At 39.3% G+C, this 26,692-nt stretch overlaps 1 protein-coding gene across 1 annotated transcript; it reads right to left on the reverse strand.

Annotated features, from left to right (window-relative positions):
* Positions 1 to 23,333: 23,333 nt before the first annotated feature.
* On the reverse strand, positions 23,334 to 24,495 carry LOC104106831 (ethylene-responsive transcription factor ERF109-like). Its single transcript, XM_009615469.4, has one exon. It carries the CDS (start codon positions 24,475 to 24,477, stop codon positions 23,644 to 23,646), a length of 834 nt encoding a protein of 277 aa, XP_009613764.1. The 5' UTR covers positions 24,478 to 24,495; the 3' UTR covers positions 23,334 to 23,643.
* Positions 24,496 to 26,692: the final 2,197 nt, after the last annotated feature.

The raw sequence follows: 26,692 nt of genomic DNA on the forward strand, positions 1-26,692 counted from the left end.
ACAGCTCTCAGCCTTTTGTTTCCTCATTGATTTAAATGACTTTTTATATGACTTAGCATCAATAATTACAATAAATAAGTACTTATATCCCATTCAAGGTTGCAAGTATAATTAATGTTTACCCACGTAATTCTTTAATAATTTGTAGTTTCCATGTTCATATACATTGTATATGAAAAGATGTAAGTAGCTTAATAAATTTGTTAAAATGTATAATTATATTATTGTACAAAAATATTGTAGATATAGCATTTGATTGAGGATAAAATAGTCATTCAATTTTTATGGGAATTTTAGTAATTCAATTTTGACATTAGGAGCTTCCTACTTTTAGTATAATATATGATATGATGATGATATGATATGACACAAATACAAGTCAAAAAGGGGTTCAGAGTATTTGTGTGGTTATAAAAGCTTCTCATTAAGGGTAGAATTGGAAGTTTAAGCTAAATTGTTTCAAATTTTAGAAATGAGTCATTCTTTTTGGAACAGACAAAAAAGGTAAAAAAATTCACATAAACTGGAACCGAGGGAGTATATTAAAAAGGAAGGATTGAAACCAGGGCATGCAAAACTTATTTGCACTTGGTCTTTACCCCAAATGTAAATATGAAACAAGTGTCTTTCATATAACCTTTATCACTAAACAATGATTATTGAATAAATATTTTTTACTTTAATAATTAAACTTGTAAAGTTAAACTGTTAAGTTTAGCGTAAAATACTGGATTCGAGTAAGTAAACAAAAAAAGAGGAAGATATCAAGTGATAAAATAAGAAGAAAAATCCGAGCTCTAAAAAAGGAGCTTCAAAGAGATCAGGACTCACCACAATCAAGTAACTTTAAATATCATTCCATAGTTAATCTTGCAAGGTGGCACTTCATCTTAATAAAAAAAATATTTTAAATGGGTAAAAACAAGAAGTTCGATGCTCATTAATTTTGGAGGGCCAAATATGAGCCAGTCCATGATAAGGGCATATTTGGGACAAAAATCAAACGGAGGGCAAATTTGTTATATTTTCATAGTTGAGGTACAAATATGTACCAATCCAAAATAAGAACAAATTTTCTCTATTTCTCATAGTTTAGGAACATTTTTGGTCCTTTTCCTTTAATCTTTATAAATCTTGGCTCATCCGACCCTTTCATATAAATAATAAAAATACAATTTAAATAATATTTCTTTTCCTCATGTCATGTATGTGGCAATAATTACAACAGGATTACTGTTTTTCTATGACACAGAATAGAAATAATCATGTGAGTTAATTTCCGACTACACGTGACACTATCGGAGTGATACATGTGGCTAATGATATTGTCAGGGCGGAGTGATATGGGTGGCTATCAGAGAGATAACGGTGGCAATGTCAGGGATGATGTGTGATGGCTTGGGGACATTGTGTTGGTAATTTTCGTGTGATATTGGGCTTTTCCTTGTGTATGTCATACACCTTACGTGATTTGATGTGTTGCTTCGATGAGCTACTCGATATCTTTGATATTACTTGTTGACTTGGGCTACAGTAGTACACTCGCACAAGCATACACCGTAACATGCCACTTATACTAGCTCAGGAGTATGAAGCTTGACATTTATTAATCATGTCCATGTGTTCTTGTATTATCGATTTTCATGTTGATATTGAGCCTGTGACTACGCTGGGCGGATTGTGATTATGAGACTGTGATTATGCCGGATGAATTGTGATTGTGAGCCTGTGACCAGGCTGGGTGGATTTTAATTGTGAGCATGTGACCACACCGGGCGGATTGTGAATGTGAGCCCATGATCATGTCAGGCAGATTGAGATGTTGGCATGTGAGTTGTTTGTGCGGTTGTGATTTGAAATGTGGGCACAAGGTACCGTGAGCATAAGATGGTGGGTTGAGACCCGTTACTTGTGATTATGAGATGAGGTATCACAGAATGATTTCGTTGTGAAACTTGTGTTAGAACAGCTTGATTAATTGGTTGTCCTTTGTGTTCCTTATTTGGTTTTAACGATACTTCACGGTGTTCTTATTGCTTTACTGTTTATATCACTTGTTGATTCTTGTTGCCATTTACTGATTTCTACTTTCATTATTAGCTTTATACTTCTATACTGCACATGTTATTTTGTTTAATGAGTGTTTTGACTTGTACCTCGTCACTACTCTACCGAGGTTAGTCTTGATACTTACTGGGTATCGACCGTGGTGTACTACTATACTTTTGCACATTTTTGTGCAGAGCCAGGTATTAGAGATATCGGATTCGGGCAGAGTTAGCATATTGGCCGCGGGGATTCAAGGTAGAGCTGCTTGGTCGTCGCAGTCCCTTGGAGTTTTTTCCTTTCATTGTACTGTCAGCTTATTATTTGAAGAGTATTGTATTTCGTTCTTTGAGATCTTTCCATATACTTATCTAGAGTTTGTGACTCCGTATTACCAAATCTTGGGAGGTTGTTATGATTATTGCCGTGTAGGCTTATTACGCTTTTGTTTCGGTATTCATATTAGACTCTGTTTCAAATTATCATCATTAAAAAATTTTCTGATCGTTAGTAATCAGCTTACCTAGTCTTAGAGACTAGATTCCATCACGATGCCTGCGGTGGATTTTTGGGTCATGATATTTTGTATCTTGGATTACATGTTGTAGGCGTAGTCATACTTGGATGTATGCATACATCCCTACATATTGATTTCTCTGTCCATATGCATCACATACTTACCTCTTGTTCATATGCATATATATATCCTTGCATATGATACTTTGTTATGGACTGAGGTTGGTATGATAGGTCATTCTGTGTGGTTATTGTGATTATGGCACGATGGCACATTCTGTGGGGCTTGATGAGTGATTTCTGAGATAATGATGATTGATCATGGAGCTATGATGTTCGGGCGCATGAATTAGGTATGGATCTCCGAAGTCATGTAATTACACATGTTATGTTGGACTGTGTGCGCAATATTATTGTACTTCGGAGAGGTGTTGGGCACCTAAGAGGTGTCAGTTGAGGTAACGTTTGTGTCTTTATCATGCTGTCATGACCCAACACTCTAACCTGTCGTGATGGCGCCTATCGATGGTACTAGGCAAGCCGACCTTTCAAAATATTCAATATTTCATAAAAAGGATAATTCAAAGCTTTTTCATACTAGAAATTTTTACAGAAACCGGAGTTGAATTCAAAATAAAATGCAGAAAGATAGCCCCAAGCATCGGGGTGTCACCAAGTCATGAGCATCGAGATATCCAGTCTAATAAAAACAGTGTCTAAGTATCAATACAGGAAAGAAAGAAAACATAGGAGGAGAGACAAGGTCTGCGGACGCTGACAGCTACCTCATTGTATCCGGTACTCGATCGCGCACGAACTCAACGACCTCCGTGATAAAATACACCTGAATCTGCACTTGAAGTGCAGGGTATAGCATGAGTACAACCAACTCAGCAAGTATCAGAAATAAATAAGGAACTGAGAAGGTAGTGACGAGCTATATAAATACAGTTTATTTTCAATAATTCCAGCAAAGAATAGACATGCTTTCAAATCTGGCAGTTCAAATCAAATCAGTTTTATACAGTTACAGTGCAGGTAAATCCAGATATAGAATATTTTAGAAATTTCACGACAATGACAGACAACAACTAAACGAAAAAGCAAGTACAACTTCTCAGGGCAACAGTCACTCAACTCGTCACAACATCTCAATCACTCGGCTCTCAACCCTGAGTACTCACACTCAATAGGTACCTGCGCTCACTGGGGGTGTGCAGAATCCGGAGGGTCTCCTTTCAGCCCAAGCGCTATATCCACACGGATAACTAACGTGCTGCACGGACAACTCACGTGCTATAGTATCAATATGTGGAACCGCACAGACAACTCACGTGCTGCACGGACAACTCACGTGCCATAGTATCAATATGTGGAACCGCACAGACAACTCACGTGCTGCACGGACAACTCACATGCTATAGTATTAATATCTCACAGCCAGGCCCTCGACCTCACTCAGTCATCAACCTCTCTAATCTCTCGGGCTCTCGAAAATCACAAAGATCGGCCCAAACATAGATAACATAGTGTATCAATAAGAATCAAGAAGACGCTGAGATATGATACGCAAGTAAAACCATGACTGAGTACAAGATAACAATCAGCAAGTAATTCAACAAGTACACGACTTCTACAGGTCCCAACAGTAACATCACATAGCCTAAGCCTGATTTCTAACATGATTTGCAGCCAAATTTCTATAACATAGGGAGAGCATATAGCTAGCAACAAGTTATTCAACTTTACAGTTTCACGGAATGGACCAAGTCCCAATTCCTATGGTGCACGTTCACACGCATGTCACCTAGCATGTGCGTCTCCTCCAAAATACTCACATAGTCTAATAATCTGGGGTTTCATACCCTCAGGTCCAGATTTAAAACTGTTACTTACCTCAAACCGTGCAAAATCCTACTTCGCAATGCCTTTGCCCCTCGAATCAATCTCTAAATGCTCCGAATCTAGCCACAAGCAGTACGATATAATTAATATAGGCTAAAAGAATCAATTCCACAAGAAAAACACAAAATTATAAGCCAAAATCTGAAACCGGCTCAAACCGGCCCCTGGGCCCACGTCTCAAAATCCAATAAAAGTCACAAAACCCTAAAGGCCATTCACTCACGAGTCTAACCATACTAAATTCATCAAAATCCGACATCATTTGGTCCTCCAAATCCCCAAAATCCTCTCTCCAATTCTCAAGCCCTAAACCCCCAAATTTCACTTCAAAATCTCGCTAATTAGGTGGGGAAATCAGTGGGGAATCAAGATTTATGATAAAAAAACGAGTACAAGAAGCTTACCTCAATAATCCCCTCGAAAATCTTCTCCAAAATCGCCTATGTCCGAGTCTCTAATGGTGAAATAAGTCTAAAATCGCGAACCCTTGCTTTTTAAACCTTCTGCCCAGACTTTTCGCACCTGCGGTCCTATTTCTGAACCTACGGAACCGCTCCTGCACAAAAACATCGGCACCTGCGAAACTCACTAAAAACACTGGGCTCGCACCTGCGCTCCAGGTCTCGCACCTGCGGAGTCGCTCCTGCGGCTCTTTGTCCGCTTCTGCGGAAATGCCAAACTTTTCATTTTTCGCATCTGCGGCCCATCCTCGCATCTGTGGGCTCGCAGATGCACATCCTTTCTCACACCTGCGGTTCCTGCCCTTCCTGGCTTTGCCCGCATCTGCGGCCTCCTCTTCGCTTCTGCGTGTCTGCACCTACGGTTCCCCACTCGCAGGTGCGATTACACCAGCATGAACAACACTTCAGCTATCCTTCAACATAAAACTTTGATCCGTTAACCACCCGAAATCGACCCGAGGTCCCCGGGACCTCAACCAAACATACCAACACGTCTTATAACCCGCTACGAACTTAGTCAAATCCTCTAATCACTTCGAACAACACCAAAAGCACGAATTACACACGGATTCAAGCCTAATGAACTTTGAAATTTCCAAATTCTACAAACGACGCCAAAACCTATCAAATCACGTCCGATTGACCCCAAATTTTGCACAGAAGTCATAAATGACACCACGAACCTACTCCAACTTCTGAAATTCCAATCCGACCCCGATATCAAAAAGGCAACCCCCGGTCAAACTTTTCAAAAATTCGACTTTCGCCATTTCAAGCCTAAATTAGCTACAGACCTCAAATGCACAGTCCGGAAATGCTCCTAAGTCCAAAATCACCCAACGGAGCTAATAGAACTGACGAAACTCCATTCCGGAGTCGTCTTCACCCACTTCCGACTATGGTCAAATTTCTGAGACTTAAGCTTCCGTTTTAGGGACTAGGTGTCCCAAAACAAGACCTCCCGGCAAGTCACATAAGCAGAAACAGATATGGGAAAAATAGTAAATAGGGGATCGGGGCTAATACACTCAAAATGACCGGCCGGGTCATTACATCCTCCCCTCTTAAAACAATCGTTCGTCCTCGAACGAGCATAGAGACATACCTGAAGTGGTGAAAAGATGAGGATAACGGTTGCGCATATCATGCTCGGTCTCCCAAGTTGCCTCCTCGACTGGCTGACCCCTCCACTGAACCTTCACAGAATCAATATTCTTTGACCTCAGCTTTCGAACTTGCCTATCCAAGATCGCCACCGGCTCCTCAACATAAGATAAATCCTTATCCAACTAGACTGAGCTTAAATCCAATACGTGAGACGGATCGTCGTGATACTTACGGAGCATAGAAACATGGAATACTGGATGAACTCCTGCTAGACTGGGAGTCAAGGCAAGCTCATAAGCAACCTCCCCAACATATCGCAATACCTCAAATGGACCGATAAACCTCGGGCTCAGCTTGCCCTTCTTTTCGAACCTCATAACACCCTTCATGGGTGACACCCGGAGCAAGACCTGCTCTCCAACCATAAATGCAACATCATGAACCTTCCGATCCGCATAACTCTTCTATCTGGACTGGGCTATGCGTAGTCTATCCTGAATCACCTTAACCTTCTCCAGAGCATCCCAAACCAAGTCTGTACCCAATAATCTAGCCTCACCAGGCTCGAACCAACCCACTGTAGACCTACACCGCCTACCATACAGATCCTCATACGGTGCCATCTGGATGCTTGACTGATAACTGTTGTTATATGCAAACTCCTCTAGTGGCAAGAACTCCCACGAACCCCAAAACTCCATCACACACGCACAAAGCATATCCTCTAATATCCGAATAGTGCGCTCGGACTGTCCGTCCGTCTGAGGGTGAAATGCTGTGCTCAACTCCACTCGAGTACCCAACTCATGCTGCACGGCCCTCCAGAACCGTGATGTAAACTGCGTACCCAGGTCAGAGATGATAGATACCGATACGCCATGAAGCCTGACGATCTCGCGGATATACACTCGAGCCAGTTGCTCGGAAGAATAGGTATTTATCATATGAATGAAATGAGCTGACTTGGTCAGCCGGTCCACAATCACCCAAACTGCATCCAACTTCCGCTGAGTCCGTGGAAGCCCAACAACGAAATCCATAGTGATCCGCTCCCATTTTCACTCCGGAATCTCTAATTTCTGAAGTAGCCCACCTGGTCGTTGATACTCATACTTCACCTCCTGGAAATTTAGGCACCGAGCTACGTACTCCACTATGTCCTTCTTCATTCTCCTCTACCAGTAATGCTGTCTCAAGTCCTGATATATCTTCGCGGCACCCGGATGTATAGAATACCGCGAACTGTGAGCCTCCTGGAGAATCAACTCACGCAAACCATCTACATTGGGCACACATAACCTGCCATGCATCTCCAATGCACTATCATCCCCAATAGTGACTTCCTTAGCATCACCGTGCTGGACCGTGCCCTTAAGGACTAGCAGATGGGGGTTCTCATACTGACGATCCCTGATACGATCATAAAGAGAAGACCGGGAGACCACACAAGCCAATACTCGACTCGGCTCAGAAATATCCAATCTAGCAATCTGGCTAGCTAAGGCCTGAACATCCAATGCCAATGGCCTCTCTGCTGCTGGAAGATATGCTAAGCTCCCTAAACTCTCCGCCCGGCGACTCAAGGCATCGGCTACCACATTGGCCTTCCTGGGATGGTATAAAATGGTGATATCATAGTCCTTAAGAAGCTCCAACCATCTCCGCTGACGCAAGTTAAGATCCTTCTATTTGAACAGATGCTGTAAACTCCGATGATCAGTGTAAATCTCATAATGGACCCTGTACAAATAGTGCCGCCAAATCTTCAAGGTGTGAACAATAGTTATTAACTCAAGGTCGTGGACAAGATAGTTCTTCTCATGAGGCTTCAACTGGCGAAGCATAAGCAATCACTCTACCCTTCTGCATCAGAACACACCCAATACCGATCTGCGAGACATCACAATACACTGTGTAAGAACCAAAAACTGATGGTAGAACTAGAACTGGAGCCGTGATCAAAGCAGTCTTGAGTTTGTGAAAGCTCTCCTCGCACTCCCCCGACCACCTGAAAGGAGCATCCTTTTGGGTCAATTTAGTTAAGGGAGATGTAATAGATGAGAAGCCCTCCACGAAACGACGGTAATAACCAGCCAAACTGAGAAAACTCTGAATCTCCGTGGCTGATGATGGCGTGGGTCAACTCTGAACCGCCTCTATCGTCTTTGGGTCTACCTAAATACCCTCACTGGATACCACGTGTCCCAAGAATGCCACTGAACTGAGCCAAAACTCACACTTGGAGAACTTTGCATAAAGCTTCTCCTCCCTCAATCACTGTAACACAATCCTCAGATGTTGAGCATGCTCCTCCTGGCTACGAGAGTACACCAGGATATTATCAATGAATACAATAACGAACGAGTCAAGATAAGGCTGAAACACACTGTTCATCAAATGCATGAACGCTGCTGGGGCGTTGGTCAGCCCAAAAGACATCACAAGGAACTCATAATAGCCATATCGGATCCTGAAAGCTGTCTTAAGAATATCTGAGTCCCGAATCTTCAGCTGGTGATACCCTGACCTCAAATCAATCTTGGAGAACACCCTCGCTCCCTGAAGCTGGTCAAACAGATCATCAATACGTGATAATGTATACTTATTCTTGATTGTGACCTTGTTCAACTGTCTGTAATCAATGCACATTCTCATAGTACCATCCTTTTTCTTCACAAATAGAACTGGTTCACCCCAAGGTCACACGCTAGGCCGAATAAACCCCTTATAAAGGAGTTCCTGAAGCTGCTCCTTCAATTCCTTCATTTCTGTCGGTGCCATACGATATGGAGGAATAGAAATGGGCTGAGTTCCCGGCACCAAATCAATACCGAAATTAATATCCCTGTCAGGCAGCATGCCCTACAGGAAACACATTCGGGAAATCTCGCACCACCGGAACAGAATCAATAGCAGGGGCCTCTGCACTAACATCTCTCACAAAGGCCAGATAAGATAGACAACCTTTCTCAACTATCCGCTGAGCTTTCAAGTATGAAATCACTCTACTGGAAACATAGTCTATAGAGCTGTTCCACTCAACCCTCGGCTACCCCGGCATTACTAACGTCACGATCTTAGCGTGATAATCTAGAATAACATGACAGGCAAACAACCAATCTATACCCAAAATCATGTCAAAATCGACCATACTAAGCAACAAGAGGTCCACTCTAGTCTCCAGACTCCTAATAGTCACCACACATGACCGATATACACGGTCCACAATGATAGTATCGCCTACTAGAGTGGATACATGAATAGATGAAACTAGGGACTCATGGGGCATATCCATAAAACGAGCGAAATACGAAGACACATATGAATAAGTGGAACCAGGGTCAAATAATACAGAGGCATCTCTATGGCAAACTGAGATAATACCTGTAATCATAGCATCTGAAGTAATGGCATCTGGTCTGGCAGGAATAGCATAGAAATGGGCCTGGCCGCCCCCTGATCGACCTCCCCCCTAGGGCGACCTCTAGCTGACTGAACCCCACCCCTAGCTGGCTGGGCGGGTGGTGGAGCTGCTGGTGCTGGTGCCATCGACCGAGTACTCTACTGTGGAGCCCCACTCAACAACCTAGGGAAATCTCTCTTAATGTGATCAAAATCTCCGCACTCGAAACAACCCCTCCTCTGACGGAACTGCTGCTCCTGATGCCCTGAAGAACTACTCGTAGACACCTGAGCTGATGAAGCAGGGTGAGAACTATGCGCTGGTAGTGCACTGAATGAAGACTGACCCTGCTGATAGCTGTGTGAACCATGGCCACATGATGCACCATGGTGAACTTGGCGAGCCGTTTGAGTATGTTTGAAAGGACGACCCCTACCCTGGTGGAACTACCCCCAGAAGGAACACCGCTGAAGACACCCTGACCACGAGTCCTCTTGGCCTCCCTCTCGACCCGCTCCTGTCTGTGAACCATTTCAATCTGACGGGCAATATCGACAACCTCATCAAAAGTAGCACCGACACTCTCTCTCTCTAGTCATAAGCAATCGCAGCTGAAAAGTGAGGCCATCTATGAACATCCTGGTCCTCTCCCTGTCTGTGGGAACCAACCAGATAGCATGACGGGCCAACTCTGAAAATCTCATCATATACCGCGTCACAGACATATCACTCTGACGAAGCTGCTCAAACTGTCTGCGCAACTCCTCTCTGCGGGACTGAGGCACGAACTTTTCCAAAAGGGGTGTTGCGCCGACCTACATACACCTCTCGTAAGCCTCCCACCAACTGAATGTAGCTCCAGAGAACTAAAAGGTAGTGAACGAGACCCCACTGGTTTCCAGAATATCTGCCGTACAGAGTATCCTCTGACACCTGTTCAAGAAACCCTGTGCATCCTCTCCCTCTGCACCACTGAAAAATGAAGGCTGGAGCCTCCCAAACCTCTCCAATCTACGTTGCTCATCCTCTAGCATAGCAGGAACAACAAAATACTGAGCAACGCCAATCGGTTGGGCTGGTGGTGCCCCCGATGTCCGGAACCCCTATACCATCTGCTCTGGTGTGCGGGCGGCGGGAGTCTGAGTGCCTCCCCCGGCCTGAGAAGTGGCTGTTGCGGCAAAAACAAAGACCGCATGAACAAGACTGGTACACGCGGTCAGAATCTGAGCTAAGGCCTCCTGAAGGCCTGTAATCATAATGGGCACGGGTGGTGCCTGAGCTAGTCCAACAGGCTCGTACACAACTGGAGCCTTCTCCTGAACTGGGGCAACTGTTGGGTCTGCACGTACTGCCCCAGCTGCTGTGCGGGCTACAACTCTGCCCCTACCGCGGCATCTACCGCGACCTCGGCCTCTCGCGGCCCTGGCTGGTGGTACTGGTGGCTGTCCCTCCTGCCTCATAGTACGTATCCTCACCATCTGTGAGAGAATTAGAACAATAGAAATTAGTCACCAGAATCAACAGATTCGCACGACAAGAATTCAAGAATGTGATGTTTTTCCTAAGGGTTCTGCAGCCTCTCTAAGATAAGTACAGACGTCTCCGTACCGATTCGCAAGACTCTACTAACCCTGCTCATGACTCGTGAGACCTATGTAACATAGGCTCTAATTCCAACTTGTCACTACCCAACACTCTAACCTGTCGTGATGACGCCTATCGATGGTACTAGGCAAGCCGACCTTTCAAAATACTTCAATATTTCATAAAAAAGGATAATTCAAAGCTTTTTCATACTAGAAATATTTACAAAAACCGGAGTTGAATTCAAAATAAAATTCGAAAAGATAGCCCCAAACATCGGGGTGTCACCAAGTCACGAGCATCTAGATATCCAGTCTAATAAAAATAGTGTCTAAGTATCAATACAGGAAAGAAAGAAAACATAGAAGGAGAGACAAGGTCTGCGGACGCCGGCAGCTACCTCGTAGTCTCCGGTACTTGATCGTGCACGAACTCAAGGACCTCCATGATCAAACACACCTGAATCTGCACTTAAAGTACAGGGTGTAGCATGAGTATAACAAACTCAGCAAGTAACAGAAATAAATAAGGAACTGAGAAGGTAGTGACGAGCTATACAAATACAATTCATTTTCAATAATTCCAGCAAAGAATAGACATGCTTTCAAATCCGGCAGTTCAAATCAAATCAGTTTTATACAGTTACAGTGTAAATCCGGATATAGAATCTTTTAGAAATTTTACAACAATGACAGATAGCAACTAAGTGCATCAACAAATAAAAAAGAAAGTACAGCTTCTCAGGGCAATAGTCACTAAACTCGTCACAGCAGCTCAATCACTCAGCTCTCATCCCTCAGTACTTACACTCAATAGGTACATGCGCTCACTGTGGGTGTGCAGACTCCGGAGGGGCTCCTTTCAGCCCAAGCGCTATATCCGCACGGACAACTCACATGCTGCACAGACAACTCACGTGCCATAGTATCAATATGTGGAACCGCACAGACAACTCACGTGCTGCACGGACAACTCACATGCTATAGTATCAATACTTCATAGACAGGCCCTCAGCCTCACTCAGTCATCAACCTCTCTAATCTCTCGGGCTCTCGAAAATCACAAAGATCGGCCCAAACAAAGATAACATAGTGTATCTACAAGAATCAAGAAGAGGCTAAGATATGATACGCAAGTAAAACCATGAATGAGTACAAGACAACAATCAGCAAGTAATTCAACAAGTACGCGACCTCTGCGGGTCCCAACAATACCATCACATAGCCCTAAGCCTCATTTCTAACATGATTTGCAGCCAAATTTCTATAACAACAAGTTATTCAACTTTACAGTTTTACGGAATGGACCAAGTCCCAATTCCTACAGTGCACGCCCACACGCCCGTCACCTCCAAAATACTCACATAATCCAATAATCCAGGGTTTCATACCCTCGAGACCAGATTTAAAACTTGTACTTACCTCAAACCGTGCAAAATCCTACTTCGCAATGACTTTGCCCCTTGAATCAATCTCCAAACGCTCCGAATCTAGCCACAGGCAGTACGATATAATTAATATAGGCTAAAAGAATCAATTCCAAAGAAAAACAAGAAATTATAAGCCAAAATCCGAAATCGGCTCAAACCCGGCCCCCGGGACCACATCTCAAAATCCAATAAAAGTCACAAAACCCGAAAGCCCATTCACTCACAAGTCTAACCATACTAAATTCATTAAAATCCGACATCATTTGGTCCTCCAAATCCCCAAAATCCACTCTTCAATTCTCAAGCCCTAAACCCCCAAATTTCACTTCAAAATCTCGCTAATTAGGTGGAGAAATCAGTGGGGAATCAAGATTTATGATAAAAAAAATGAGTACAAGAAGCTTAATTCAATAATCCCCTCGAAAATCTTCTCCAAAATCGCCTAAGTCCAAGTCTCAAATGGTGAAATAAGACTAAAATCGCGAACACTTGCTTTTTTAAACCTTCTGCCCAGACTTTTCGCACCTGCAGCCCTATTTCCGAACCTGCGGATTCGCTCCTGCACGAAAATATCTGCACCTGCGGAACTCACTAAAAACACTGGGCTCGCACCTGCGGCCCTTCATCCGCTTCTACGAAAATGCCAAACTTTTCCTTTTTCATATATGCGGGCTCGTTCGTAGATGCGCATCCTTTCTCGCACCTGCGGTTCCTGCCCTTCCCGGCCTTGCCCACATCTGCGGCCTCCTCTTCGCTTCTGCGTGTCCGCATCTGCGGTTCCCCACTCGCACGTACGATTACACCAGCAGGAACAACACTTCAACTATCTTTCAACATCAAACTTTGATCCGTTAACCACCCGAAATCGACCTGAGGTCCCCGGGACCTCAATCAAATATACCAACACGTCTTATAACCCACTACGAACTTAGTCAAATCCTCTAATCACTTCAGACAACACCAAAAATATGAATTACATACAGATTCAAGCCTAATGAACATTGAAATTTCCAAATTCTACAAACGACGCCAAAACCTATCAAATCACGTCCGATTGACCCCAAATTTTGTACACAAGTCATAAATGACACCACGAACCTACTCCAACTTCCGGAATTCCAATCCGATCCCGATATCAAAAAGTCAACCCCCCGGTCAAACTTTCCAAAAATTCGACTTTCGCCATTTCAAGCCTAAATTAGCTACAGGCCTCAAATTCACAATTCGGATACGCTCCTAAGTCCAAAATCACCCAACGGAGCTAACGGAACCGACGAAACTCCATTCCGAAGTCGTCTTCACCCACTTCCGACTACTGTCAAAATCTTGAGACTTAGCTTATGTTTTAGGGACTAAGTGTCCCAAAGCACTCCGAAACCAAAAACAAGACCTCCCGTCAAGTCACATAAGCACAAACAGATACGGAGAAAACAGTAAATATTGGATCGGGGATAATATACTCAAAACGACTGGACGGGTCGTTACATATGCATAGACATTCTAGACTCATGTAGAGGCATGATACACATGCATTTACCACTCTTATATGCAGATTTGGTGCCTTATTTATGCTCTTGATCATTTTATATGAAAAGCATATTTAGTATTTGATTATTGACTGGGTACATATTTGTGGTTCATTGGTTGTCTCTCTATTCTTTGTGTTTGTATGAATTAAACAGGTTATGAAAAGTGAATATCTTTTGTCCGTCAAAACCTAGCTATTACTTCATCGGAGTTAGACTTGATACTTACTAAGTACGCGTTAATTTTGTACTCATATTATACTTTTACAGATTTTTGTGTAGATTCTGGTGTTGGTCCCAGAAGCGTCTAGGAGGGTTCTTAGTAGCTTGGCTTTGGAGACTTCTTGGTGAACTTCCATGTTGGATCCGCAACTTATGGAGTTCTCGTCATATCTATCCTACTATTTTCTTATTTCATACAGTATTTCTACATTTGAGATGCAATTGTACTCTATTTAGTATACTATTACTTCGTACTATTGAATATTGGGAGATTGATGTAGTATTTTTTACATTTAGTTGATGATGATAGACTTATTTATATTATGACACCTGATTATCCCTTATTTTGTCTTACTTTGGTTGTACAAATATGTTCGCTTACCTAGTATATTAGATTAAATGTCATGGCTAAATTTTTGATCGTGACATCCAATTTTAATATAAAAGTTTTCTCCTTTTTATGGACCGACTTCAGCTGATCTTCATTAGCTAGAGAAGGCACCACAGTTCAGCCCACTGACCAAATCAATCTCCCTAAGCCCACATTAACATGGCATATTATCAATCAATAACTACATCGCCTCTTTTTTTCTTCTTATACTTAGATTGACACACAATAATTGAATGAGCTAGTTGCCTAAAGCAAAATTTGGAGGAGATGCCTTAATGTTTTTAAAATCTTTTTTATATATTATTTTAAGTTTATTTTCTCAACCCATTTAGATACAAAATTATTAATAATTTTCTTATAATCGAGTTATTCTAATAATTCTTTCTCGACAGATAATATTACTAATCCGATCCATTTAGCTTCTCGTGAGACATTGTTGATACCTGATCCTATACAAGATTTTATCAATTTTAATTTGAAAAAACTTTTCTAATTGTTATAGTAATATTATACTATAAGAAATATAAGCTTTTGGTAGAAAATCAAGTCTTGTTATCTTATTAAGTATATCAATTAGAATTTTATCTTATACTTGTAATATTTTCTTTAATGCTATATAATTTAAAAAATAAGTCTAAACTATCATATCAGAATGGCTATTATGTTTAAATCAAGGCTAAGTTAATATTTTTTTTAAAATTTTTATCATCTCGTGACCTCAATTTTTACCTACTAAATAAAAAATTTAAAACATTTTTATACGGTTCGGATTATTCGAATCTAAACTGTTAACATCAGTAACAAATTAAATTTTCTTTTTCTTTTCTATATTAAAAAATGTATTTTATAACCATAAGATAATCAATTTTTTATATAAAAAATTAATTTTAAAATTACTACAATAAAAATTTGGGGCCTAAAGCGACTGCTTGGACTGCCTTATTCTTCGGCCGGCGTTGCACCACCACCATTGCCTACTTCTTCTAATTGCCTACTCCTCCTTCTTCTTCTTCTTTATTGATCAAATCGTCTGGTTGATTTCTTGGAGCTTTAATATTTTGTGGCTCCTCAACTACTGTTAACCTTTTTCCGGTTGCCTAGAGGAAGGCGCCTTGGGTAGTATTTAACTGGCCAAAGTGATGATCTCGCTTTCTTGTCATCACCATGACTGCATACTCACAATACATCTTCAAACTCAAAAGAAACAAAACAAAAAATACAGGCAAAATAACACATTGACTTCGAATAAATTAGAATAACAATAAATAAGGGTTTCAAACCTGTAGTAGTTCTTCAACTATAAATGTTTAAATCATTGCTCTTGAACTGTAGAAATTTAAGAATTTAAAAAATCATGGAAATAACGAAAACAAATCGCTAGCTTGGATTTTGAAGACGAAGAAGAGGAGCGGAGAAGTGGAGTTAATGCTCTCATTTGGGGGAAGTGAAGAAGCATGAGAACTTTGATCAATTGACAACCGGAAAATGTTTTTTGTGTTATAAAATAAAGACCATAAAGTAAAGACAAGTATATAGAGAAATTGATATATTATTCAAACTTCAAACTTCTGTACATAATGAACTGAATTCTCCTCTATTTATAGAAGAAAGGAAGCTGCTGTGTAAGCTGCTACTGCAAGCTGCTTGTAAGCTGCTGTGTAAGCTGCTGCTGCAAGTTGTTTGTAAGCTGCTGATCTAAACTGTTGTGCCAGATATAGATAATCTTCTATCATGGGTAATATTTATCCATAACGGAGTACCGAAAGGATAAGCTTTTTCAGGAGGCTTATTTCCAATAGAGTACTAAATAGATAAATGTATTTATGGCGGAGTCTCATATGGATAAACTTCTTCACGAAGCTTATTTACAACGGAGTACTAAATGAATATCCATAATATAATATATTCATAACACTCCCCCTTGGATGTTTATTAAAAGATAATGTGCCTCGTTAAAACCTTACTAGGAAAAATTTCGTGGGAAAAAAATCCTAGTGAAGGAAAAAGAGTACACATATTTAGTAATACGCATTGCTAGCTGCCTCATTAAAAACCTTATAAGGAAAACCCTGTGGGAAAAACCTTAGTAAGGAAAAATATATATCGCGTATTTTACTCCCCCTCATGAAAACTTTGTTTCAAATATTTAAGTCTCCGCATTCCAATCATGTATACCATCTTCTCAAAAGTTGAAGTTGGTAAAGATTTGGTGAATAAATCTGCCAGATTGTCACTTGAACGGATTTGTTGCACATCAATGTCACTATTTTTCTGAAGATCGTGTGTGTAGAATAATTTTGGTAATGTGCTTCGTTCTATCTCCTTTTATAAATCCTCCCTTCAATTGGGCTATGCATGCAGCATTGTCTTCGTATAAAATTGTGGGTCTTTTCTCTCATTCCAAATCACATTTTTCTCGAATAAAATGAATTATTGATCTCAACCATACGCCTTCCCTACTTGCTTCATGAATGGCTATTATTTCAGCATGATTTGAAGAAGTAGCAACAATAGATTGTTTTGTGGAGCGCCATGATATGATAGTACCTCCACATGTAAACACGTACCCGGTCTGAGATCTAGCTTTATGGGGATCAGATAAATAACCTGCATCTGCATAACCAACAAGATCTGCACTATCTTTGTTAGCATAAAACAAACCCATATCAAGAGTTCCCTTTAAATATCGCAATATATGCTTAATCCCGTTCCAATGTCTCCGTGTAGGAGAAGAGCTATATCTTGCTAGTAAATTAACAGAAAATGCTATGTCAGGCCTTGTAGCATTAGCAAGATACATAAGTGCACCAATTGCACTGAGATAGGGTGTTTCAGGTCCCAGGAGTTCCTCATCCTCTTCTAGAGGTCGGAACGGGTCCTTATTGACTTCAAGTGATCGAACAACCATTGGTGTACTCAATATGTGCACTTTGTCTATGTAAAAGCGTTTTAAGACCCTTTCTGTATAGGCAGATTGATGCATAAAGATCCCATTTGCTAAATATTCAATTTGTAGTCCAAGACAAAGTTTTGTATTTCCAAGATCTTTCATCTTAAATTCTTTCTTAAGATATTCAATTGCCTTTTGGAGCTCTTCTGGAGTTCCAACAAGATTTATGTCATCAACATAAACAGCAAGTATAACAAATTCTAATGCTATTTTCTTTATAAAAATACATGGACAAATAACATCATTTATGTAACCCTCTTTCAACAAATATTCACTGAGGCGATTATACCACATGCGCCCAGATTGTTTTAAACCGTACAAAGATCTTTGTAATCTGATTGAGTACATTTTCCGAGATTTTGAATATGCTTCAGGCATTTTAAATCCTTCAGGAATTTTTATGTAAATCTCATTATCAAGTGACCCGTATAGATAAGCTGTAACCACATCCATCATATGTATTTCAAGCCTTTCACGTAAGGCTAAACTGATGAGATATCGAAATGTTATGCCATCCATAACGGGTGAATATGTTTCTTCATAATCGACTCCAGGTCGTTGTAAAAATCCTTGTGCAACAAGGCGAGCCTTGTATCTTTCAACTTCATTTTGTTCATTCCTTTTTCGCACAAAAATCCATTTATGACCAACTGATTTTATACCAGCAGGTGTTTGGACTACTGGTCCAAAGACCTCTCTTTTAGCAAGTGCGTTCAATTCTGATTGAATTGCCCCTTGCCATTTTGGCCAATCAGATCTTTGTTGACATTCTTCGACAGATCGGGGTTCAAAATCCTCACTATCTTGCATAATGTTAAGTGCAGCATTATATGCAAAAATATTATCCACCACTATTTCAGATCGATTTAAATTAATCTCATCACCAGTAGAACTTATTAAAAGTTCTTCGCTCACTTGAGTTTCGGGTTTATTGATTTCTTCAGGAATCTCATAACTAATCAGATCTTGGGTCTCTTCAGGAGATCCCTTCATAATATCATTTTGATCATTTGTCGATTTTCGTTTTCTAGGATTTCGATCCTTAGAACCCATCGGCCTACCACGCTTCAGGCGTGCTTTAGGTTCACTAGCTCTCATGCTAATAGATGTCCTGCTGGGACATCAATTCGGATAGGCACATTCTCTGCAGGGATATGTGACTTAGTTATCCTTTTTAAATCAGTAAATGCGTCTGGCATTTGATTTGCTATATTCTGTAAATGGATGATCTTCTGGACCTCCTGATTACATATAGCGGTACGTGGATCAAAGTGAGATAATGATGAAACTTTCCACACAATTTCTCTTTTGATTTCCTTTTTCTCTCCCCCTAATTGTGGGAAATTTATTTCATCAAATCGACAATCTGCAAATCGAGCAGTAAATAAATCTCCCGTCAGTGGTTCAAGATAGCGAATAATAGAGGATGATTCAAACCCAATATATATTCCTAACCTTCTTTGGGGAACCATCTTACTGTTGTGGTGGTGCTACTGGCACATATACAGCACATCCAAAAATTCATAGATGGGCAATATTTGGTTCATGACCAAAAACTAATTGTGACGGAGAATATTTATTATAATGTATTGGTCTGAGACGAATAAGTGATGCTGCGTGCAAGATAGCATGATCCCAAACAGTAGTGGGAAGTTTTGTTTTCATAAGTAGTGGTCTTGCTATCAATTGCAGTCGTTTAATAAATGACTCTGCAAGGCCATTTTGAGTATGAACATAAGCTACCGGATGTTCAACTTTTATCCCAACTGATAGACAGTAATCATCAAAAGCTTGAGATGAGAATTCTCCAGCATTATCAAGGCGAATAGCCTTTATAGGATAATCTGGGAATTGTGCCTTTAATCGAATTATTTGGACTAATAACTTTGCAAACGCCAGGTTGTGAGATGATAGTAGGCAAACATGAGACCATCTTGAAGATGCATCTATTAGGACCATAAAATATCTAAACAACCCATTTGGTGGGTGAATAGGTCTACATATATCCCCATGTATACGTTCTAAGAAGGTAAGGGACTCAATGCCAACCTTCATTGGTGATGGTCTAGTGATCATTTTGCCTTGATAACAAGCATCACAAGAAAATTCATCATTTGTAAGAATCTTCAGGTTCTTTAATGGATGCCCACTCGAATTTTCAGTAATTTGTCTCATCATTATTGATCCAGGATGACCCAAACGGCCATGCCAAAGCACAAAAGTATTTGAATCAGTAAACTTCTGGTTTACGATAGAGTGTGCTTCAACTGTACTAATCTTTGAATAATATAAGCCAGAAGATAAAGTTGGTATCTTTTCTACAATGCATTTCTGGCCAGAAATATTCTTTGTAATACAAAGATATTCCACATTCATTTCATCTATTGTCTCAACATGATACCCATTTCGGCGGATATCTATAAAACTCAACAAGTTTCTTCGGGACTTGGAGAAGTACAATGCATTGTCGATAATAAGTTTTGTTCCCTTAGACAGAAATACAATAGCTCTTCCGGAGCCTTCAATCAAACTTATATTACCAGAAATTGTAGAAACATTTACTTTTTCCTTATGCAAATAAGAAAAATATTTCTGATCTTTGAATATGGCATGAGTTGTTCCACTATCAACTACACAAATATCTTCATAATTGGTCTTTGATCCAAATATAATTTGAGGATTATCCATATTCTTCAAAATGACATAAACAAAATAAATATGATAGTAAATATTATAACTTTTATTTATGTACAACAATTATATAACTATACTATCTACTACAAATAACAAAAATTAAAATATTTACATCTCTACAGATTCACTACCGATCACATGACTTGTTTCTCCTTCTGGGAGTGCAAAGTAATCAGCTACATCCTATTGCATGAAGTCTAAATTATCTTCAGAAATAAAATTTGCTTCAGCATTTTTCTTTGTCTTCTTCAGGGAAGCTTGATATAGCTCAACCAGGTGCTTTGGCGTACGGCATGTACGTGACCAGTGCCCTTTTCCTCCACATCTATAGTATGCATTTTTTGGCTTTGCTGCTTGCATCGCTTCATGCTTTTGTTCCTTCCTTTTCCACTGCTGGTGGTGAGGAGTGTTCTTTGGTGCATTATTATTACTACGATTAGAGTTTCCTCCCCGACCACGGCCATGACCACGACTAGGGCCACGTTCTCTTCCACATTTAGCTTGGTGGAAGTTCGTCTCATTCACTTCAGGGAATGGACAAGAACCAGTAGGTCGGCTTTCATGATTTTTTATTAATAGCCCATTATGTTGCTCGGCTACAAGAAGATGTGAGATAAGTTCAGAATACTTTTTGAATCCCATCTCTCGATATTGCTGCTGCAAGAGCATATTCGAGGCATGAAAAGTGGTGAAAGTTTTCTCCAACATATCATGATCAGTAATATTATCACCACATAGTTTCAATTGAGAAATAATTCTGAACATAGCAGAATTATACTCACTGATAGATTTAAAATCTTGTAGCCTTAGATGAGTCCAATCATAACGTGCCTGTGGAAGAACGACCATCTTCAGGTGGTCATATCTATCTTTCAAATTACTCCATAATATGACTGGATCTTTAACAGTAAGATATTCCATTTTCAGGCCCTCATCAAGGTGATGGCGTAGGAATATCATTGCTTTGGCATGGTCTTGGTTTGATGCCTGATTTTTATCTTTGATGGTGTCTGCCAGACCCATCGCATCAAGATGAATTTCGGCATCAAGCACCCAAGACATGTAGCTTTTGTCCGATATATCCAGGGATACAAACTCAAGTTTAGAAAGATTTGACATTATTTAGAAAAAGAAAGTTCGTACCTCTGATACTTTCAAAGTATTTTCTCGAGATGGCAGAGTCTCGTGCTGATAACGTGTTATAAAATAAAGACTGTAAAGTAAAGACAAGTATAGAGAGAAACTGATATATTATTCAAACTTCAAACTTCTGTACATAATGAACTGAATTCTCTTCTATTTATAGAAGAAAGGAAGCTGCTGCTGCAAGCTGCTGTGTAAGCTGTTTGCAAGCTGCTGTGTAAGCTGCTTGTAAGCTGCTACTCTAAGCTGTTGTGCCAGATATAGATAATCTTCTACCATGGACAATATTTATCCATAACGGAGTACCGAAAGGATAAGCTTCTTCAGGAGGCTTATTTCCAATAGAGTACTAAATAGATAAACATATTTACGGCGGAGTCTCATATAGATAAGCTTCTTCAGGAAGCTTAGTACTCCGTTGTAAATAAGCTTCCTGAAGAAGCTTATCCATATGAGACTCCGCCGTAAATATGTTTATCTATTTAGTACTCTATTGGAAATAAGCCTCCTGAAGAAGCTTATCCTTTCGGTACTCTGTTATGGATAAATATTGTCCATGGTAGAAGATTATCTATATCTGGCACAACAGCTTAGAGTAGCAGCTTACAAGCAGCTTGCAGCAGCAACTTACAAGCAGCTTACACAGCAGCTTGCAGTAGCAGCTTCCTTTCTTCTATAAATAGAGAAGAATTCAGTTCATTATGTACATAAGTTTGAAGTTTGAATAATATATCAGTTTCTCTCTATACTTGTCTTTACTTTACTATCTTTATTTTATAATATTTTTATTATATTTGCTGAGTTTTAAGTGAGCCCCTAAATTTTTAAATATACAAAAAGGTCTCCGACCACACTTATAGCATATTTGGCCAAGCTTCTAAAATCAGCTTATTTTGAGAAGTGTTTTTCTCAAAAGTATTTTTTAAAAAAGTGCTTTTGATGAGAAACAATTTGTGTTTGACTAATTAATTTGAAAAGCACTTTTGAGCAGTAATTAGTGTTTGGCCAAACTTTTGAAAACTGCTTTTAAGTGTATTTTTCTCAAAAATGCTTCTTAGAAAAGTGGTTTTGGAGAGAAGTTAATTTTTTCTGCTTCTCAAAAACTGCTTCTGGTAGCTTCTTCTCAAAAGCACCTTTTTTCCTTCCAAAAGCTTGGCCAAACACCTCAATTTTTGGCCAAAAATGCTTTTGACCAAAAAAGCATTTTTGGCCCAAAAATAAGCTTGGCCAATCAGGCTATTAAACTCCTTTAATCATTTTTCATAGGCGGAAATAAATGAAAAAGAAAATAGGGTTTATTTTGTCAATTAAGACTCATAGGGTCAACCCAACTAATTCTTCCAGGTATCTTTTGAGAGTCAAATTAAATATGTGGCAGCAAGAGAACAGAGGTAACTAACGTGACCTAGCCAGCAGAGCATACTTACCAAATATCAAATCCGAACGTGTTATGCCCCTCAACAATTACAATAGACTCCCTATGTCCGTCCTACTCATGTGCATTACCATCACACGCACACCTTAAATATCTTGCTTATCCCTTGTCACTTTTTAAATATTAAGTAAGAGCTTATCTAACGGTGTTACACTAATAAATTATTATAAAATTACTTTTACGCTGCGATGTATATATATTACTATATTATACTACTCATGAAGTAATATGTCAAATTGACATGTTGATCCGATGTCGATCAAATGTAACTGAATATATGGAGAAATTACTATTGAGTAGATACGCTCCAGATGAATTGCCCACCCGAGGATAGTTGTTTACAAATCGGACATGATTTTAGTTTTCAAATGTGGTCTCAGTTGCCTACTTAATTATATATGCTCGCGGCTTTTTCAGTCGACATTAACTATGATTCCTCGTTTCCTTTGTTCCTTTTTCAGATCCTCTCCAGCACCAAGCTTCTGAATAGATAAACTAGTAATGTACCAAAAAATAGAAACTTCTGAGATAAACACCTTCGTGTTTTTGCATTTCATTCAACAAATATACCATTGGTACGTTTATAATACAAATGTATATGTACAGAAACTACTACCTTGTAAAATTGAAGCATTTCCCCGTTACAAGGCCCATATTTGACTAAAAGAAATGGGCATAGGAGCTTACTAATACTATTTTTCCCTATCTTTTGCATAACTAATGAAAATCTAATCTTGCGCCTATTGCATAATTACACTCAATTGATAGAGGCCTTGGTACTAACCATCATAATATATCTTCTTTTCAAATATCCTAGAGAGAAATTGAAACTTATAAGCTCAGAACATTCGCTGCAGCAAAATCAGAAGAGCCGCCACTGAAATTCATAATTGTCAACCAACGCTGAGTCTCGTTATCACCCATTAACTGATCCCAGAAATCATTGTCTAATTTGCTGATTCCCATTTCCACATCAGCATTTCCTTGCTCAAACTGTAAAGAAGATGGAGTAGTCTGTTCTTGAATTAATGTGTAATCAGAAAATGAGAAATTAAGCTTAGCTCTTGGACCCCTAAACTCAATGGCTGCTCTATCATAAGCTCTAGCAGCCTCTTCTGCGGTAAGGAAAGTTCCAAGCCATACTCTAGCAGCTTTCCTCGGATCTCTAATCTCAGCAGCCCATTTTCCCCATGGCCTCTGTCTCACTCCTCTGTAATTATTTTTCTTCTTCTTCTTCTTGACAACACTAATCTTCTTGTTATTATTATTATTATTAATATCAGTAGTAGTTGTGGTTCCGAAGTAGTCACAGCCCAAACATCCTTTGATCCCGCAGAACTTGCAAGGTTCTGGTTCATCAATAACGCGTAGGAGAGGAGGTTCAAAACTAGATGAAAACGAGGGCGTGGAGATAACATTTTGAAAACATCCAAAGGAATTGAGCTCTGAATTTGCATGAATTGGGGTGGTGTTTCCTATTATGACATTCTTTAAGGCTGCAACCATGACGGAAAACTCTTGCTCGGCGGTGAGGCGAAGGTGGTTGTCGTAAGTTGCTTCTTCTTTAACTCTAATATTAGTTGACCACTGCATCACTAAAAATCGACTTTGATCTTCAGGTGGTTTTTGGAGATTTGAAATACTAAGAGAGTCAAAGGTATACATACAGTTATTTATATAAGGGGGGGGGGGGAAGGGGAAGGGGAAGGGGAAGGGGAAGGGCCAGCTCATATATATAACACATTTTGTACACGGGATTGAACTGGTTTTGTCACGTGGGAAAATTTGGTGATGTGGCAACGGTAAGCGCTCAAGTCTCAGGTGATCAATGCTGATGACGTGGATGTTCACACGGTGCTTTCAGTTTCGTGGATGGTGACCTGACCGCCAACAAGCTAAAGGACCAAAGGTGAGATAAAAGGAATGACGTCATGCCTTACAATTACAAAAAGAGATGCTTTGAAAAGTCCAAACATAACTTACTCCCTGACAGTTACTTCTCTTGGTTCTCGCAACCAAGATAACAAACCGTAACTATATTTGACTGCTTCTTTCTTTCCTTTCTTTTTTCCATATCTTTTTTTCGATAGAGTTAAACTTCTATTAGCTTATTTACACATTAATTTTTTTAGTTTGTTTAAAAAATAATTTCGTTTAACATTTGAAAAAATATATATCTATACTTTTAATTTTTTTCCTTAATAACATTTTTTAGGCATATTTAAGATTATATATGCGTGTTAATTTTTTTTCCTTATGCCAAGTGAATTACTTTCACATATTAAGTTCACATAAAATGTACGTGGAAAATAATAAATGTTACAGATAATCGGTTAACTAATTCTAAAAAAATAAATAAATTATTATAAAATATTAAATTGCTGATGAAATAAAAGTAATTTACACAATTATACCTAATTAAGTTAACCTCTTTTGGAATAGTTCAAAACTGAATAGTTGGAAGAGCAAATTAGTAAAAGGACGTTATGTATGCAATTGAACTTAAGTGATATAGACTTTAGAGTAGAATTATAACCATTGAACTGCTATTGCAAATTTATATCCTAATTAATTATTTGATTGGTTATTCCTCTTTGTTTCAACTTCTTTTTTTTTTTTCAGTTTTCTTTCTCTTTATAACATTTCTTAGGCATAAGAATAAACGTTTTAGTCTTTTCATCTTGAATTTCTATTTCTACTTTTATTTTGATAAATTTTTCAATGTTTTCAATGTTTAAATTGTTTACAAGGTATTGTTTGATATCTTAAAGTAAGTTCAATTGTGGTCAACTTGAAATGTACTAATTGCAAGAGGACATTCAGTATACATGTTAATAAAATTATAAAAAGTCTCCTCATAATAATTAATTCGAAAGTAATACTTGAAGAATCCAAAATACTATAGAATATGTTTTAGGTTACGTTACATAATATTCGGCATCTAAAATCAATTTGTCGGAAGGAGATCCGATAGCTTGGCTAAGTCGAGAGGGACTCCCGGGTCGAGAGGATTTGAGAGTAGCACTACAGGTTTACCATGAGGTACTACCACACTACCTTGTCACCCCTCCTATGTACCATCAGGCCATTCCAGAATCAGCGGGTTACTTGTTGCCACCATCTGACGACAAAGATATGGTAGAATATTTGGAAGAAGAACCCGAGGAAGACCCAGAAGAGGATCCAGAGAAGGAATTCGTGCACCAAGAGGAAGAATCGAAGGAGGAATTTGAGGAGGACCTAGAAGAAAATCCACAGGAGGAGGGCCATGTAGAGAGTTCAGAAGGAGGCGATTGAGGCATCAATATTAGATTTCCTTTCTTGTATTTGTAAAGTTCACTAATAGTGATTTCACACCCCATTCATCGCATTATTGTAGTGACCAGTTTTTAGATTATCTTTGTAAGCCCTTGTGTTGTACTTTTATAGGTAAGTAGTTTCTCTTCTGTTTGGGAATCATTGTACCTTTGTTAGAGGCTTTTATAGCCACATTTCACAACACTTTTTGTATTATCAGGGTTCGTCCAATTTATCAATAAACTGCTTAAGTTTGTTCCGAATCCGAAATATTTCAAATAACTTAAATTATTCTATTATTATACTTAGTACATAAGCCTACCTCTGGCAAAAAGATACCTCATTTACATAATTAGGATGTGTTTTGTTTGTTATCTTATATGCCCAATATGATGCTTTATTTATACTAAGCGACTCTATGCAATAACATATGTTCATTCTATCTCAAAACTAACTTCTATCTTTTATTTTTTTGCTCATTTTTTCTTTATTTTTATCCCCCAAGTAAAGATTAATTTGTGTTGATTACCAAACTGGATGAATCACATTACAATCTCAGATCCAAAGGGAAGATGGTTAACAC

Source organism: Nicotiana tomentosiformis, chromosome 3 (genome assembly GCF_000390325.3).
Source record: "Nicotiana tomentosiformis chromosome 3, ASM39032v3, whole genome shotgun sequence".
Classification (NCBI taxonomy): Eukaryota; Viridiplantae; Streptophyta; class Magnoliopsida; order Solanales; family Solanaceae; genus Nicotiana; species Nicotiana tomentosiformis.

What these genes read in the sequence shown, in the direction of transcription:
- LOC104106831 (XM_009615469.4), bottom strand. Translation starts at nt 24,477, where the DNA reads ATGTATACCTTTGACTCTCTTAGTATTTCAAATCTCCAAAAACCACCT.